The 16,477-nt window shown below is 33.1% G+C and overlaps 3 protein-coding genes across 3 annotated transcripts; 1 reads left to right on the top strand and 2 right to left on the bottom strand.

Moving 5' to 3' along the window:
* Window positions 1-223: 223 nt before the first annotated feature.
* Window positions 224-5,083, bottom strand: LOC112511677 (isocitrate dehydrogenase [NADP]). Its single transcript, XM_025117388.1, has 16 exons — window positions 4,972-5,083; window positions 3,883-3,926; window positions 3,685-3,794; window positions 3,457-3,494; window positions 3,286-3,363; window positions 3,132-3,185; window positions 2,939-3,040; window positions 2,667-2,758; window positions 2,471-2,574; window positions 2,140-2,208; window positions 1,941-2,056; window positions 1,791-1,825; window positions 1,114-1,256; window positions 881-1,003; window positions 556-645; window positions 224-449 (listed from the first exon to the last, which is right to left on the bottom strand). The coding sequence occupies exons 1-16, from the start codon at window positions 5,018-5,020 to the stop codon at window positions 446-448; spliced, it is 1,251 nt and encodes a 416-aa protein (XP_024973156.1). The 5' UTR covers window positions 5,021-5,083; the 3' UTR covers window positions 224-445.
* A 7,296-nt stretch (window positions 5,084-12,379) lies between these two features.
* LOC112511357 (expansin-A13) lies at window positions 12,380-13,695 on the top strand. Its single transcript, XM_025116956.1, has 2 exons — window positions 12,380-12,881; window positions 13,001-13,695. Exons 1-2 carry the CDS (start codon window positions 12,406-12,408, stop codon window positions 13,308-13,310), a joined length of 786 nt encoding a protein of 261 aa, XP_024972724.1. The 5' UTR covers window positions 12,380-12,405; the 3' UTR covers window positions 13,311-13,695.
* Window positions 13,696-14,609: 914 nt separating this feature from the next.
* Window positions 14,610-16,256, bottom strand: LOC112507496. The gene has a single exon (XM_025112114.1). It carries the CDS (start codon window positions 16,022-16,024, stop codon window positions 14,969-14,971), a length of 1,056 nt encoding a protein of 351 aa, XP_024967882.1. The 5' UTR covers window positions 16,025-16,256; the 3' UTR covers window positions 14,610-14,968.
* Window positions 16,257-16,477: the final 221 nt, after the last annotated feature.

Below are 16,477 nucleotides of genomic sequence, written 5' to 3'. Positions count from 1 at the left end.
TTTATGACGGATTAAAAGAAAAGTGAATGTTTCACACTAATCAGAAAATCATGAATTTAATTAAAATCTCATTTAAGATCATATACCTGAATGACTCTATCTCTTATGTGTATATGCGGATGTGTTCGATTGGAAGGCCGGATATCTAAACAATCAAAACAGAAGCACCAACCAAATTTCTAACGGTATTTTTCCTAATTTTGTGAACATAAAAGTTCCCTTGAGACTGAAATTGATGAAACTAGGTCCCTTTGATAAAAATATGAAACAAATCCTTCAAATGACCATAAGCATAACCATGGTGATGTCTATGTGTAGCTTTCCTGAATTCAATCAAACAAAGAACCTAATTCCAGAAATAGATAAGAGTACACAAATGAAGGACGATTAAACACAACCATACCACATAAATCTTCCTCATGTACCATTACTCTCAACTGTCACCTTACCTGCATAAAACACAACACATGCTTGGTTCATCAATACTTTTTACTAAAATGCAAACAGGATTTTCTGAAAAGATGTACAAATTCTTTATCGTCCAATAATACATACAGTGATGATTTGCCCACAAGTCTTGCTTTCAGCTCGCTTGCTACAGAGTCGATAAATTCTTCCGTGTTCAAATAGTGCTCCCTACTCAGCCTGAAATCCATCGCAACATTTCTTTTTTGATTAATCCAGAATTACTTATATGTCCCCTGTCAAAACTATCAAGTGATGGTATTCGAGTATTGGGTGCACAAGATTTCCCGTTTTGCAAGGGCATTCAAGACATTTTGTTATTTGTCAAAGCATTTCTTATGAATTACCCTCAAGTCAAGCATTGTAATTTTCATGGAATCGCGAAAATATATAGATGAACACCAAAATCACTTACTTGGATCCATGAATAATGAGTGCAAGATCCTTTGTCATTTTCCCAGATTCAACAGTTCCAATACATGCTGCTTCCAGCTTCTCAGTGAATTCCAAAAGCTTAGAGTTGTTGTCTAACTTTGCCCTGAATTACAATTCATATTCCAAGTGTTTTAGAGAAAACAAAGACATCATACTCATAGGTTAAAATTCGAATATGATAAATTCTTTTTGCCGAGTGAATAAAGATTTAACCTGTGGGCGAGCCCCCGTGTCCAAGCAAAGATTGAGGCTATGCTATTTGTGCTGGTTTCCCCTCCCTTTTGGTGCACCCTGTAGTGACGCGTTACAGTGCCATGGGCTGCCTCAGCTTCAATGGTCTTCCCATCAGGACACACCTAAACCAGAACCCATTACAATTACACATTAATGAAATCTATATAAACAACAAAAACACTTATTCTGCTCATCTCTTTGAACATGATCCAAGTAAAAGTATAGGCAGGGGAATATTTAAGGAGGGAGGGGTCTCTATCGTGCCGACGTACTTTCCAAGGAGTCTTAAGGTGCACCACTTTAATTTGATATGTGCTCCCCTAAGTTAACAAAAAAAGTGGTTGCAGCCTAATAGTAGAGTCATTGAACATGGAATGCCACATAGCAAGTTTGACTCCGTTTGGCTTTTTTCTTAATTTTTCTTTTGGTAACAACAGCAGAAATGAAAAGAAGAACTAATCTTATGTCATTTTTAATTAAACCATGCTTTTTATAATTGTTTTCCATTTTAATTTATATATGCTAATTATTTTGTGCCCTCATTTGAATTTTTTCTGGATCTGCCTTTGAAAGTAGGAGATGAAAGCAAAAATATAGATATGAAGTTGCCAAAAAGATCTAGATCTGAATGAGGGGAAGAGAGCAGATGGGTATACCAAGACTGATGTCATCAATCCAAGAGATCCGAACCCTGTAAATGTGAAATCAAATTAAGTTGACAATTAAAATTCTAAATCAAAGGAGAACGGAATGAGGTATGCAGATCATCGTGAGAAAATCAGTGTAGCAATAGACTGTAACTCTACCTTGTGCTAACATATCACTTTGCACATCACCATCATAGTTTTTGCATGCCCATACGTAACCTCCATCACTCTTAAGAGCATAAGCAACCATATCATCAATGAGACGGTGTTCATACCTACAAATGAACCACAAAAAGGTGATGACAAATGAAACCTACAATTTCTTAGAATATTACAAATTAATAGTTCAGCTCCTCACCATATCCCAGCAGCCTCAAACTTTGACTTCCAGTTGCTCTCATAGACTTCTTGAAATATGTCCTTGAATCTTTATCAAAAGAAAAGAAATATATTGATAAACGCATCAAAAGGGAGATCTCAAAAGCAGAGGCAAAAGAATGACCACAAGAAGATATCAGTAAATCTATAATTACATGACATATAAGATGTCTAATTGACATGTTTACAAGTAAACGGAATTACTGACTTTGTGATGTTAAAGGATATACAAGTTGACAAGAAACCCACAAATGCCAGATAAGAAGTTAAAGGATAGACAAGATAACACGAAACCCACTAATGCTACTTACCTTCCATCATATTTCTTAAGAATGGTATTCTTTGTGCTAAGATAGAGTGGCCACTTTTTCTCATAAGCTGTGTTCATTGAGGCCTCAGCAAAAGCACGAATGGACTATTCAACAAAATGTCATATACATCAGACTGTACTGGACATATAAATCTGGAAAATGATAGTAGAAAATCCTGGTGATTGTAGAGAAATACCTCGTCAGTGTTGTACATTGACAAAGCTACCCCTCCAGCACCAGTGAAGTTGTAAACCTCCAACTCCGTCTTTTCACCTTCTCCTTCAGGAACTGCAAGAAAAGATCAACACCCTTGTAAAAATTTGTCATGAAAAATTGTTTAAAAGAAGAACAAGATTATTATAAGGGAGGGATGTTTCATGATTGTCTGCCTGAATCTAGTGTTCAAAGACCTCAAACTATGTTAATGTATGAACGGGTCTCATGGGGAGAGAGAAGTATTAATCATACCAAACACCATCTTCAGCTTCCCAGGTCCTTTAATAACTGCATCAGTAGCTTTGTACTGATCACCAAATGCATGCCTTCCGATGCATATCGGCTTTGTCCATCCTAGATATAACAGCCAACATAGTTCCATGACATTAAAAAGAAGAAACCACAAGAATCAAAATAGCAAACCAAATTCCAAATTGCTAATTACCTGGAATTAGCTTGGGGATGTTTTTGCAAAGAATTGGTTCTCTAAAAACGGTGCCTGCAGAAAGTGCAAATGTAGTGAGCCCATACACATTGAAATCCATATGTGCAGTGCACATAATAGTTTCAACATCTTTCACGTGGTGAATATCACTAACCGTTCAATATATTCCTGATTGTCCCATTCGGACTCTTCCACATGCTTTTCAAGGTAAACTCCTTCATTCGAGCCTCATCTGTAAGTGGATCACTCTATCAATTTCTCTATGGAAAAGGTGCTAATCTGTGCAGTGCTCCACTAAATAACAGGATGAATAAATTTAACATACCTGGAGTAATGGTGGCACACTTAATTGCAACATTGTACCTAAGGTTTTATCGAGCATATCAGTTTGGAGAAACAAAATGGCAGTCAGAGTCTAGAAAAACAAGGGAAAATACAAGGAGGTGGCCTTAAGCCACATAGATGGAAAAATAAAAAATAAATAAATCTAGCCTATCATAAAACTAGCAACATAAAGAAGTGGAGAAGAAAAGGTAGCAACAAGTAAACGTACTTGAGGGTCGCTTCGGCACTTTCTATGGTGACTTTATCATCAGTCGCATCACGATTAGGAAGGCCAAGGTCATAATACTTTATGTCTAGATCTACGAAGGGAAAGATGAGCTGCAGTATATAAAACAGCTTTTCAACCTTAGCAATATAATCCAAAAAAGCAAAATTCAACCTCAAAACAATTAGTAAATAATACGACCTTATCTTTTATCGATTGCCAAAAGATGCGAGTCATTTCGTCTCCTGCACCAAAGATAGAAGTTACAGGCCCGAGCACTACTTTCCACATATATAAATAATGCAGACCTATTACTATATGTCATTGCTCCTCTACTAATTACATGGGACACTTGAACACAAGTTTGGGCTATGAGTTTTTACAAGAATAATTTAAATGACATAATCATGCAACCACTGAAGACAGCCCCCACCCCACAGCTTGGAAAAGGTGGGTTTTACTAAATAACCACATCAAAGAATAATAAGATCACAACTCCACAAGTAGAGAAACAAACCCAATAATTGAGTTGCAAAGATAATACTCCCTCCTTCCTAAATATAATGCAATAGCTCATAATTTAACAAGGCAGTTTGATTATCATTCAATATGTAACAAAAGAGAGGGAATCTCGCTTACCAAAATTAATTATATCAGTGTTTTGCAGCCTGGACCACAAATAGGTCTTCTATACTCAAACTTAGCCAAGCAAATTGTTCCATTGGTTTTGAGAGAAGTAAATGATTGCAGTTATTTTGAGACAGAGGTAGCAACAATATTGATGATATTGATAATAAGAAGTCAAAGTACAAGATTTACACAACCAGAAGTTATATGCTTTCAAACACTACCCTCTACCCTGTTCTGCAAAAGATTACTCCCAGTACCCACTGATGTTAGGTTGGACAAAATCATTTTGCCATATTTTTCAAATTCATGAGTTAAATAAATAGCAATCGCGTATCAACCGAGGGCTGATTAAGAATGAAAGATGGCAAGGATTTTCATATGAATTAAACCACTTGATTGTCTGTATAGATGACCGATCCGAATCAGAAAACAGATGTCTCATAGTTTGGAAAGATGAAATCTATATAGATATTTTAACAATCGCTAATCAGATCGTGCGTGAAAAGTATGATACATATGAGCAACTAAATAACGGTACAGAAGAGAGATCTATCTGCTCAAATTAAGTTGATAGATCTGAGCATGAAAAAGGGAAAGGAGCAGAAGCAGGACATATAGACAAAGAGGAAAATGTAATCATAGATTGAGTTTTTGACTCACCGTCCATCTCAACGATGGGGTTTGTAACCTTGATCTTATCGAAAGCCATTTCCGACGATCGGGAGAGCTGTGTGTGAGAGAAATGGTAAGTGAGAAAGAGCGAGACGACAGTGATGGAGTGGGGTTGCGAACGTAGGGAAAAGTGAGCTTTATATAACGGCGGCTGTGACCCGTGCCTCTACTCAATAATGCAGTTCCCATTGTTCGTGTATTACTGGTATTTTAACAGCGAAAATTTACATAAAAAAATTAATTCATTAAAATCATTTTATAAACCCTTTCCCCCAACTTAAATTGGATGCCATTTTTTAATTTTTACATTCATGAAATTAATCCATAAATCACACATTTAAACTTCCAAGGGTTCAGACAACACTCTTCATAAAATAATATTTCGATAGTATATTTTGTTTTGATCACGAAATTTACTTGAAAATAATCCACATTCATAATCTGTTTTTAGACAACAAAAAAAAAAAAAAAAAGAGTAAAACATCAAGATTAGTTAAGTTTATATGTAAAAACAAAATGAAGACACTTTCTAAAGGTAAGAGGTTACCAACAATTACTCCAGAGTTATAAGAGGTTATAGTACAGTTAAACAATAGTTCGTCAATCAGCATCGTTAGTGAGTGAGCACTCACCCTAACCAGTGTCAGTGAAGGTATGTTGATTAGCGTCATTGATTACAGGCATTGAACCCTCAGACATTGAACATAAACATAGAATTTGAACACAATAAATTAGCGTATGCTACTTGTACAAGGGGGTTGCCCTTAAACCCCGCAAGGGGGTGCGACCCTCTTGACTCCTATTGTATGTCAATGCCAACATATTATAGGTTCAAGTTAGTTTATACAAGTATATCCTCCACACTTACTAACCCCTGTTATAGCTTAACATAAACCACTTCATCCTTTGTAAATCCAAATACATCAAATGATCTAATGACACTAAAATCACGATTAAAACTACAGCCAAAAAACTCCTCTACTAAATATATCTACTGTACAAACCCATTTGCACACTTGTTTCCATTGCAACCAAAAACTCTATGCTCATCCTCTGCTCTGATTCACCCATTTTGACAATCTAACAAACATCATTTTCGCCCCAATTGTTGTTCAAAAACAAAGGCAAACTCCATGCTCATCATCACTCATTTAGAACCCAACTTGACCATTATATCTCATAGCTTTAACCTACAATGACTCGTTACAAGATAATATGACCAAAGTACATGATATATATTCATTGAAGATCACCCGGTATGACCTGATACACAATAATATATTTACATATACAAGTTATATAATTTTTATTTTCTTGTAAAAAGACCATTGATAATCCATCAGTAAATTACTAATTATTTTGCCGACGGATTAAAAAACATTAAAGATAAGAAGTTTATTGCAGGTTCGTCGACATTATGTATTATTTACCAATGGATTACCTACAAAGTTTAGAAAACAAAGTAAAATAATATGAAAATTAAACCCTTGACCAACGGCTTTAGAGGCTATCACTCATTGGTTGTTGATCCGTCAGTAATGGTAATATTCAGCGACAACTTAATGACAGTTTCTTTTGTCGCTAATTCCTCAATAGTTTCTAGATTTTATTTTCTAATTTTGGTTCACGTGTGTCTTACTACTCTGTCGAAAATCCGTATATAACATAGGGGAAAATAGCATAAATAGCCATTTCAATTGACTAAATTTACCTATTAGTCATTTCTCCACCAAAATTTTCAAAAAGTCATCACTTCTACAGGTAACAACTCCTCAACTTACAAAAGGATGTTTAAATAAAATTGATTCGAGTAAATATGCATCTCCATGGGGCACCTCCAAGGGTGCCACGTGCCTTGTAACCAAGCACTTCCACAACTGGTTTATGATATCGTAACAACCTTATGATATCGTAGCCACCTCCGTAAGTCAAAGATGTGTTATTTGTAAAGGTAGTGATTTTTTGAATAAGTTAGGAAGAAAAATGGGTAAGAGCTAAATCCGACCTACTGAAACTGCTATTTTTGTTAATTTCTCTAATTATCAACAGAAAATTTCCTTCGGTGATATGACTAAGGAACTAACCTACTATTACAAACCAACTTAAAACCACCAATAAAATTATTAATAACATGGAATATATGATATATAAAATGTCACTACATATCTGGTACACATCAACGTGGGAGATGTCGTAACGTTACCAAACACGAAAGGATACGTCACTTTCATGATATCCATACCAAAGATATTTGATATAACAAAGACATTTTTAACTTTTTTATGCAATATGTAACCAAGTTATATTTCCTTTTCATAAATTAATATGATAATATATATATATATATATATATATATATATATTTGATTATTTATCACATAAATTAACATGATAATATATTTGATTGTTTATCACATAAATTAACATGATAATATATTTGATTGTTTATCACATAAAATATAAGCTTGGTAAAACAATTAAAAAAACGCACTGATTCATTTGTTTATTGTAGAATTTGTTTTCATTAAAAATTAAAAAAAGTATTTTATCAAAATAAGCTTTTTTATTTTTGAAATTTGATTTAATGCTAGCTCGATAAATTTAACTTGTAACAGAATATTTAAATATTTGTAATAAGCTAAAATTTTATGAAAAATATGAATTACGATTAATTATATTAATGTTATATATTTTTTAAAATATCATGTTTTTAAGACATTTAAATTTGTCCATATTAACTAGAAACGAACAAAATATGAAAAAGAGGATTTTTTTTTGTTGATATTAACTAGAAATAAATAAAACATGGGATGATAATTATTATGATTTAGACCATCCAATATGATGATACCAGAGGGATTGTGAAAGTAACAATAATCGAAATTGGTGGATGTGATACAATTCATTTGTTTGTTTATCTTTTAATAATTTTATATATTAAGAGATAAATCTTGTTTGACAAAAAATATAAATACATATTTTTAATGATTTTAAAACCATCTAAACGATTTTGTATATTTGGTCTTCCTAAATTATTCATAGCAATAATTTTATTTTGAACAATTACAAAACAAGCAAATTTCATTTTGTACTATATCATAAAAGTCTCTTAATCATTCTGACCATTTAATTATCATGCACTGTTTAGTAGTTGCTGAATGATTTAGTGTAGGATGATTAAGTTGTCAGAACGATTAATAGACTCTTATGATATGGTGCAAAATGAAATATAATTGTTTGATAATTGTTCATAATGAAATTAGAACGCTGAATGGTTATGGAAGACCCAAGATATAAAATCGTTCAGAGGGTTTTAGAACCATTAAGAAACAAATTTTTTTTGGCAAACAAGATTCACCTCTTAATAAAACTATTAAGAGGTAAAATAAACAACCATCGTAAATCTAATGGATTGCAAATGACAATTACAGTAAATTAAATGATTCATAAGTTGATATCGTAGTTAATATTAAAAATTGTAAAGTTTAATCTATAAATAATAAATTGTGTTTGGTAATTGTTTAATGTCAAGTCAATTTTTATGATATTTTGGCACATGTTTAAAGAAAATGTAAAACGTGTATGCAATTATTTTAGAAAAAATATACCAATATATATTTTATATTTATTTAGTTATAAATCGTCAAATATCGTGTACCGTACATTATCCTATAGCATGCCACATGTTTAACGTAATGTAAAACAATAATTCTTAAGTTTCATGTCATCAGCTGTCGTGACAAGTCGTTAGAACACCAATAATAGATCAGCGAATAATTATATTTTCTATAATATTGTATTATTGTCAATTATAAATTAATAATTTCATATTAAACTATAATAAAGAATACTTAATTGAAGATTTTTTGTTATTTGATTAAAATATAATTTTTTTATGCTGATATAACATTTAATAAATTGGTTTGATTTTGATGTATGAAAGTAAATAGTGAAAGTAATTATTAAATCTCAATTTTATATGACACTTAAGAAATTAGTTTGATAATTTTGAGTAACAGACAGATTCAAAACATTGGTTTCTCAATTTTGTAATTTTTAATTATAATATAAGATTATAAGGTTTAAAAAAATACAAATATTTTCTATTTTTTAAGTAAATGTATTAATAAATAAAGTGTATTTCATTTCTAAAAGAAAATGCTATTTATAGTAAATCTCTTTTTAAAAAAATAATGCTATTCATACCCCCTCTTATTTATAGTAAATCTCTTTTTAATCTTTAATTAAGTACTCTAGTCTAGTGTAATTCGTTTTATAACTCCAAATTTAATGGTATTTTTATTGTTAAAACAAATAAAAAATAATCTTTACGATTATTGTTTTTATTAAAAGTTTATTAATTTTTAGTTTTTTTATTATTTATTTTATAAATAGAAAACACTATTAGACATAAAATAACATTTATGATATTATCAGTCTAATAAATCAACATATTTACGAATACGATGTAAAGATAAAATTTTATGTAATGATAAATTAAATCTAAAAATTTATGTAATGATAAATTAAATCTAAAAATATTCAATAGTGACTTGTTTTTGAAGGTATTGACGAATTAGAAAGATCAATTATTTTATTTATTTATTCAGATACTTAATCATTCAAAATGAGAAAATTCATTAGGTTTTTTTTCAAAATTTTCTCATCTTTAAATAGCTATAAAAGTATAAAATGTAAGCGTTCAATCATGGGGAAAATGTTTATGTACTTATGATGATTAGTAATATACTTAATTTCCAAAAATACTCATTATTGGGTTTCTTTTGAAGTTATCGACGAAACTACTTTAACTATGTAATTTGTAAAAAGAAATACACTCTTTTTAATGTATTTTAATTAATATTGGTTATGTATATTAATATGATAAGATTGTAAATAAAAAATGACAAACTAAAGTATATATAGAAATTAAATAAATAACTATAAAGGTTTAAAATGTATGTATTAAAAATGATTTCATATTATTTATTAATATAATAATATGATTAAATCTAAAAATACTCAATATTAGGCTTGTTTTTCGAAGGTATTGATGAAACAATTATAACAACGTAAATTATTAAAAAAAACACGTATTTTAATGAATATACGATTATACATGGTAATATAATAAAAGTGTAAAATAAAAAAATAAAAGTAAAAATTATAAGGTAAAGTATTAAGTAATTATAGAAGTGTAAATTGTAATTTTAAATTTAAAAGTTATTACGTTTGACCAATTATCTATAATTTTCACTTTACTCGACTTAACTTTGTCCACCATTGCATTTTCTTATGACATTTATTCATCATATATTTAATTTAACAAATGATTAAATTAAATTGCTTTGACTGCTCCCATGAAGATTAGAAAGGAAGCAACTTTGACTAGAAATTATAAAAGTCAAAATTATAAGCTAATTCTAATATGTTTAAAACTTCTTGTTAAATGATATTAGTATACAAGACGAGAGATCGTGTGAGAAATAAAGTTAAGTTAAGAATCGTAAGAAAAGATCTGAATCGTTGATCACCTTTAATCTTAAGGAGAGTTAATGTGAGAAGCGTAATAACGAATTTGAACATTTGATCACCTTTAATCTCAAATTCACTCATAAATGCGTTTAATCGGGGATTGATCTGGTACATTCAAGGGTGGAGGATCCCTTCTTATATTTCTCACCGGAACCCCAACCCTGATATATAATTGCATATATTTGAACTGAAAAGATATATTATAGAAAGACATAATAAATTTGGATTCAGAAATTCTTTGTTTTTTATAAAAGAAGTGGTAACTTAATAATTACAAAATCACGTAATTCGTAAACAAGCAATAAAGATTTGTCTCCAACAACCGCCATTGTTTTTCCACCAGCAAAATCCCACTTTCTCATCATCACATTCACATCCCATCTTTTCTAAATGGTCGATACATTATTTATCTGCACTTTCTTTGGTTTAAAAATGTAAAAGTAAATTACATGGTTTATATATTTTAAAATATCCATAAATTACATCTTTGTGATTTATAATTTATAACGTGTTGGGTTCCTCTCATTAACTTCATTAGATTTTTCTGTTAAATAAATTAATTAAGAGACATTTTACGTCAATTTAATCATAGAGGCCAAATGTGTTATAAAAACCACAGGGACCAAATATGTGATTTATTCTCTATATAGAAAAATTTATGAAAATGACCAAACCACAAAACTAAATTCACTTTTTAACCATGTAGTTGAATTTCACGTAGAAAGTGGAATCCTTATGTCGAATTCTTTTTTTGAGTAAGGATTATGTTACACGTAAACAGTGACATGATGTAGAAATATCGTAATATGTGTCGTGTCATCTTAATTCAAATTAAAAGGTTATTCATTCTTATAATTAGGGGTGCTCATGGGTTGGGTTGATCGGGTTGAAGACATTTGAACAACCCAACCCAATGCTTACGAGCATTGGTTTGAAAAATCTTAACCTAGCTCAACCCAAACAAAAAGTGCAACCCAACCCAAACCATACAGGTTGGTCGGGTTGATACTTTGGTACATTAAAATATTTTTCTAATCTTGAATATATTATTTCTCTACTCATAATTTCTTTTTCATCATCAATCATTTGATACAACTTATTCATACTCCTTACGTATATCACATTCAATTAATTTTCTCAATTTACGTATATATGTTTACAGTTACTGAACATATATACGAATGAGTTATATAAAGATATGAATAGATTGAAAAGATATGTATATGAATAGCATACGTGATAACGTAATTGTCTAGTCTATATATTAATAGAAATTCAATAATCATATTAAATTCAAGAAATAAATGGATATCAGATTCATTGGGTTGAGTTGAGTTCAAATAATAATAACCCAATACCTACGGTTTGAAAATTTTACAACTCGATTAGATATCGGGTTGTTTCGGGTTGAGTTATTTCGTGTTGGGTTGAGTTAATCGGGTTGATCGTGTTGGTCGGGTTTTTGAACACCCCTATTTATAATTAATAAAATTTTCAAATTACAATACCCATTGTTATGCTATTAACAAGATTAAATGCATTATTGCAATCAGATTTAATGAAGAAGTTGTCCACCTTCCTCTCTCAGACAAAAAAAAAAATAGTTGTAAATATCCTCCAATCCAGCTACGATTTTTTTTAATTATACACTAAATTTTTAAGTAATTCTAATCATATAATTATTATACTCGTAAATTAAAAATTAAAAATTAAAATTAGAATTATGTATCATGTATTTAATTTCTTAACCGACCAGAACAAGTAAGGTTGTCGGTCCAAACCCAAATTACTTCTCAATATTTCATGTGTTCGAGGATATGGAAGCATAAAGCTGCAATGGACAACAATGAAAACGCACTTCACCACTTTCCCTTCTCTCTCTAGAAAATGCTGTCACTCACCCTGCTTCTCTCTCTAACCATTTCCAACTCCATACTGCTAGTATTTGCTCACTATCCCTACTCCACCTCGTCATCGGAGTTGCTGTCCGAGTGGAGATCTGCCAGGGCAACCTACTACGCGGCAGCTGATCCGGCTGATGCCGTCGGCGGCGCCTGTGGTTACGGTGATCTGGAGGGGGCAGGGTACGGGAAGGCCACGGCTGCCCTCAGTACTGTACTGTTTGAGAAAGGACAGATCTGTGGCGCATGTTTCGAGGTCAGGTGTGTAGAGGATCTCCGGTGGTGCATTCCGGGGACTTCTATTATTGTGACGGCCACTAATTTCTGCGCTCCCAACTACGGCTTTCCTGCAGACGGTGGCGGCAAATGCAACCCTCCCAACGCTCATTTTGTTTTACCGATTGAGATTTTCGAGAAGATTGCGATTTGGAAGGCTTCAAACATGCCCATTCAGTATCGCAGGTATTCCCCCCCCCCCCCCCCCCCTCTCTTTTTGTTCAAACACACACACACACACAAAAAATACATATTGAATGATTGTTCTGTAAAAAAATACATATATCTTGGGTGTTCGGTGACAGGATAAAGTGCAGAAAGGAAGGGGGAATACGTTTCACCATTGATGGAGCTGGAGTGTTCTTATCGGTGCTGATTAGCAATGTTGGTGGTGCAGGAGATATAGCGGCAGTGAAGATTAAGGGTTCCAGAACTGGATGGCTTCCAATGAATAGGAATTGGGGACAGAATTGGCACATAAATGCTGACCTAAAAAATCAACCACTTTCTTTCGAGGTGACTAGTAGCGATGGCTTAACTCTTACATCTTATAATGTTGCTCCAAAAGATTGGAATTTCGGACAGAACTTCGAGGGCAAGCAGTTTCTTGAGTAACATACCACTGGACTGGATCACAACCATAGAACCTAGTCTTTTTGCGGAATGCACACTGGAACAATTTTTTCAATTGTATAAAATAAACTGTAAGAAAACTTCCCCTGTTGTCTGTTTTTTTTTTTTTTTTGTTAACTGCAGTGTAAGAAAAATGTTCACTGTATGATGAGTTATTTGATTCAAATTGAAGAAAAGGTTTTAGGGTTTTAATTTATCGATCTTGTCTCTGATTATATGATTTTGTTCCATCAATTTTGTTGGGACCGAAGGCCTACTCCATCCTGTTCTTGTTTGTATGATTTTAACCATCAAATATGCTTACCACAACTTCTTTCATATCCAATACCGCCAAGGCTGCACATCGTTTAAAACCAAACGAGCCTACTATATCCCCCCGGAGGTGGGGTGGGGTTAAGATGTATATATATACCTGACTTATATCCTAAACAGCAGTGTGGTTGTTTGTGTCCTGTCCAGTGAAAAGTGTATGAAAGGGAGAGATAGATGTGAAGAGATGCAAGTACAACAAAAACATAAGCAAGGTGTGGAATGCACACCTAGTCTAGTCTAACTTAAGGATCTAGTAATATTGATTTCTCAGAAACTAAGTCTCAACTCTTAACCCATGCTCAATAACCTGCTGCCTCCCATAGTTGATAAACTTGAGTCCTTATATGTTTCAGACTGTTTCAAATATCTGTTTTCTTCTTATAGATCAAGCAAAAGGTACATCCACTTCACAAACAAAGACATTGGAATAGCTTAGTTAAAGGTCTATGTTCACATCAACCCACATATTTATGTACCCTTACAAGCTTCACAGTTTCTCCAACAGTAATCGAACACAAGTTTAGAAAAAACCAGTTATAACAAAACAACATTCAAAGTGATACCACTAGTAAAATGGAAGAGGGTTACCTTTCTTGTTCAAATCTAACTTCTTTATGTACAGAATTTCCAGGAAAGGTGCTTCTTCTCTTCCACATCTGGCCACCATGCCTCAGTAAAGGATAAAGACTTTCAAACACAAGTACATTCATATTATAATGTAATAAACTTAGCATGAAATCCATAAAGTAAAGTGGTAAAACGGCTTCGACAATCTCTTTAATCTTTGTTTTACATCTAAATCAAGTTTCAGCCGGTTTTAGTTCCTAGCTTAGCTCATCATACAAGTTCCAGATTTTCCACATTCAAATTCATACCAATTTATCAGAACATATAAAGGCAGAGGATGAATCTAAACGGCACAGGGGTATATAACAAGATCAAAATCACCTGGAATGAAACTGCAATTTTGGACAAACTTTTGTATCTTTTCATGTCAACATGGTTGCAAATCTTGAAATGTTTTCTACTGAATACAATTGGTGCAATTCTATAGCATTGATTGACACTGAAAAAAGAGATGGAACTCTATATGCATCTAATCATCACACTCCTATGTGTTGAAAAGAATGTAACTCTACTGGGTTTCGTTTTTTGGCATACCCCAACTAATCCGAGATGAATGACTTGCTGATGTTGATATTATGTTAATCGGCATCAACAGCAAGAAATCATACTTGCTGATATCAAAAGCATAAGTGGTGTCTGTAAACCCATCTTCAAGAAAATTGCTACTTCAAGCGGAAAGAAGAGATCAAGAATCATCTATATCATAGCTTTTGATGAGACTCAATAAGCAATGCATTAAGCATAACATGAACAGAAGCTTCATAAACAGCTTCATTGTAATGCATCCCGTCTAACGAACAATCAACGCCACATTTATTGCTTAGCATCGCAACATTTAGTAACAGAAAAGGGCCACCATCTTGGCGCAAGATCTTGCTTTTATGAAGCTCTTGATCATAAGCATTAGACATCTCATGGGTCATCTTTACCCTTTTCTCCTCTGTATTTAGCATCCGGTTTATCAATGTCGGCATGCCCAACCAAAACAAATGGAGTGCTCGAATAGGATCAGATCCCATATCAGGCCCAGCCGCATTGAACTCAGGTGACACCGGAAGCAATGGAACCAAAGAATCCCTCAGCAACCCCAAAGAAACACCATAATCCGAATAATTTGTGAAGTGTAGCATATGCCACAACCCTGAACCCATCACCAACACATCAGGGTAAATTTTATTTCGCTTAAACCCGATGATAATATCAGTCAGATTAGTTGCATAAGGCGCCCATAGGAAGTCCAACTTCAAGCCAATTTTCTTAACAACAATATGATAATCACTATGCCTCTTAAACAAATCGTCTTGAATCGACTCCATCTCGTCTGAACCCAAAACCAAATCCAATAAAGACACCACAAACAGTCGCGCCTGTGAATCTCCCGCAACAACAACCCACGACCCGTTTAACAGGTCTGAAACATCGGGGCGACCCAACTTTTGGAAATCACAATCATGAGATCCAGAGTTGGTTTCCCAATTCCATGAGAACCCATGAGAGTTAGGGAAATAAGTAACCTCGTTTAGTAAAGAAATGCAAGAAGTAGGATCTTGTTGCTGTTGTTCTTGCTGTAACAGAACAGGGGGAAACATAGAAGGGAAATAAGGAATAAGATGAATACATACAGCAAGAGTGATGAAAAGAGCGCCGCTGAAGAAGAGAACCTTATTACGGCTCAGATGCCACCCTGCCATACCCATTGGCACAAACAAGACTACACAGGCCGCCATTATTCCCAATTGGACGGCCCCAAAAAACATCTTCTTGATAAGAAGACCAGGCTATTCGTTCTTGATTTCCACCAATTCAAATGGGCATTCTTGATTTCGCATCTGGGGAATTTTGTTCCTGTTTGATGGGTTATTGTGGATTAGGGTTAAAGTTGGTTGAGTGAGGACATTGGATTGTGAATGAAGGGAAAGTATGTGATTGCTATGGTGCAACAGAAGATGAAGGTAGTGAAAGGCAGATGGGTTTTATTCTTGGCGATGGTATTTCCAATCTCCCAAAGAATTACACAAGCGATCACCGACTATTCTTCAAAACCCTTCATTTTCCCCATCATTCCTCTTTTTAAAAGACAAGATCCAACAAGAAAACAGAAAACAAGTATTTATTGAGTTTTGAGTTCATAACTTTGTATTCATAAGATCAATCTTAGCATTACAAACTTTTCATTTTTCACAAATTGACCATCCTACTAATTTTTTTTA

The sequence above is a fragment of the Cynara cardunculus genome (genome assembly GCF_001531365.2).
Source record: "Cynara cardunculus var. scolymus isolate 2C chromosome LG 1, CcrdV1, whole genome shotgun sequence".
Lineage (NCBI taxonomy): Eukaryota > Viridiplantae > Streptophyta > Magnoliopsida > Asterales > Asteraceae > Cynara > Cynara cardunculus.
This window is presented reverse-complemented; position numbering and strand designations above follow the sequence as displayed.

Excerpts from the sequence above, each read along its gene's own strand:
- LOC112511357 (XM_025116956.1), top strand. The coding sequence starts at position 12,406 with ATGCTGTCACTCACCCTGCTTCTCTCTCTAACCATTTCCAACTCCATA. Across the intron at positions 12,882-13,000 it reads ATGCCCATTCAGTATCGCAG|GATAAAGTGCAGAAAGGAAG; the intron begins GTATTCCCCCCC and ends GTTCGGTGACAG.
- LOC112507496 (XM_025112114.1), bottom strand. The coding sequence starts at position 16,024 with ATGTTTTTTGGGGCCGTCCAATTGGGAATAATGGCGGCCTGTGTAGTC.
- LOC112511677 (XM_025117388.1), bottom strand. The coding sequence starts at position 5,020 with ATGGCTTTCGATAAGATCAAGGTTACAAACCCCATCGTTGAGATGGAC. Across the intron at positions 3,364-3,456 it reads GTGTGCCACCATTACTCCAG|ATGAGGCTCGAATGAAGGAG; the intron begins GTATGTTAAATT and ends ATCCACTTACAG. Across the intron at positions 1,004-1,113 it reads ACACGGGGGCTCGCCCACAG|GGCAAAGTTAGACAACAACT; the intron begins GTTAAATCTTTA and ends ATTGTAATTCAG.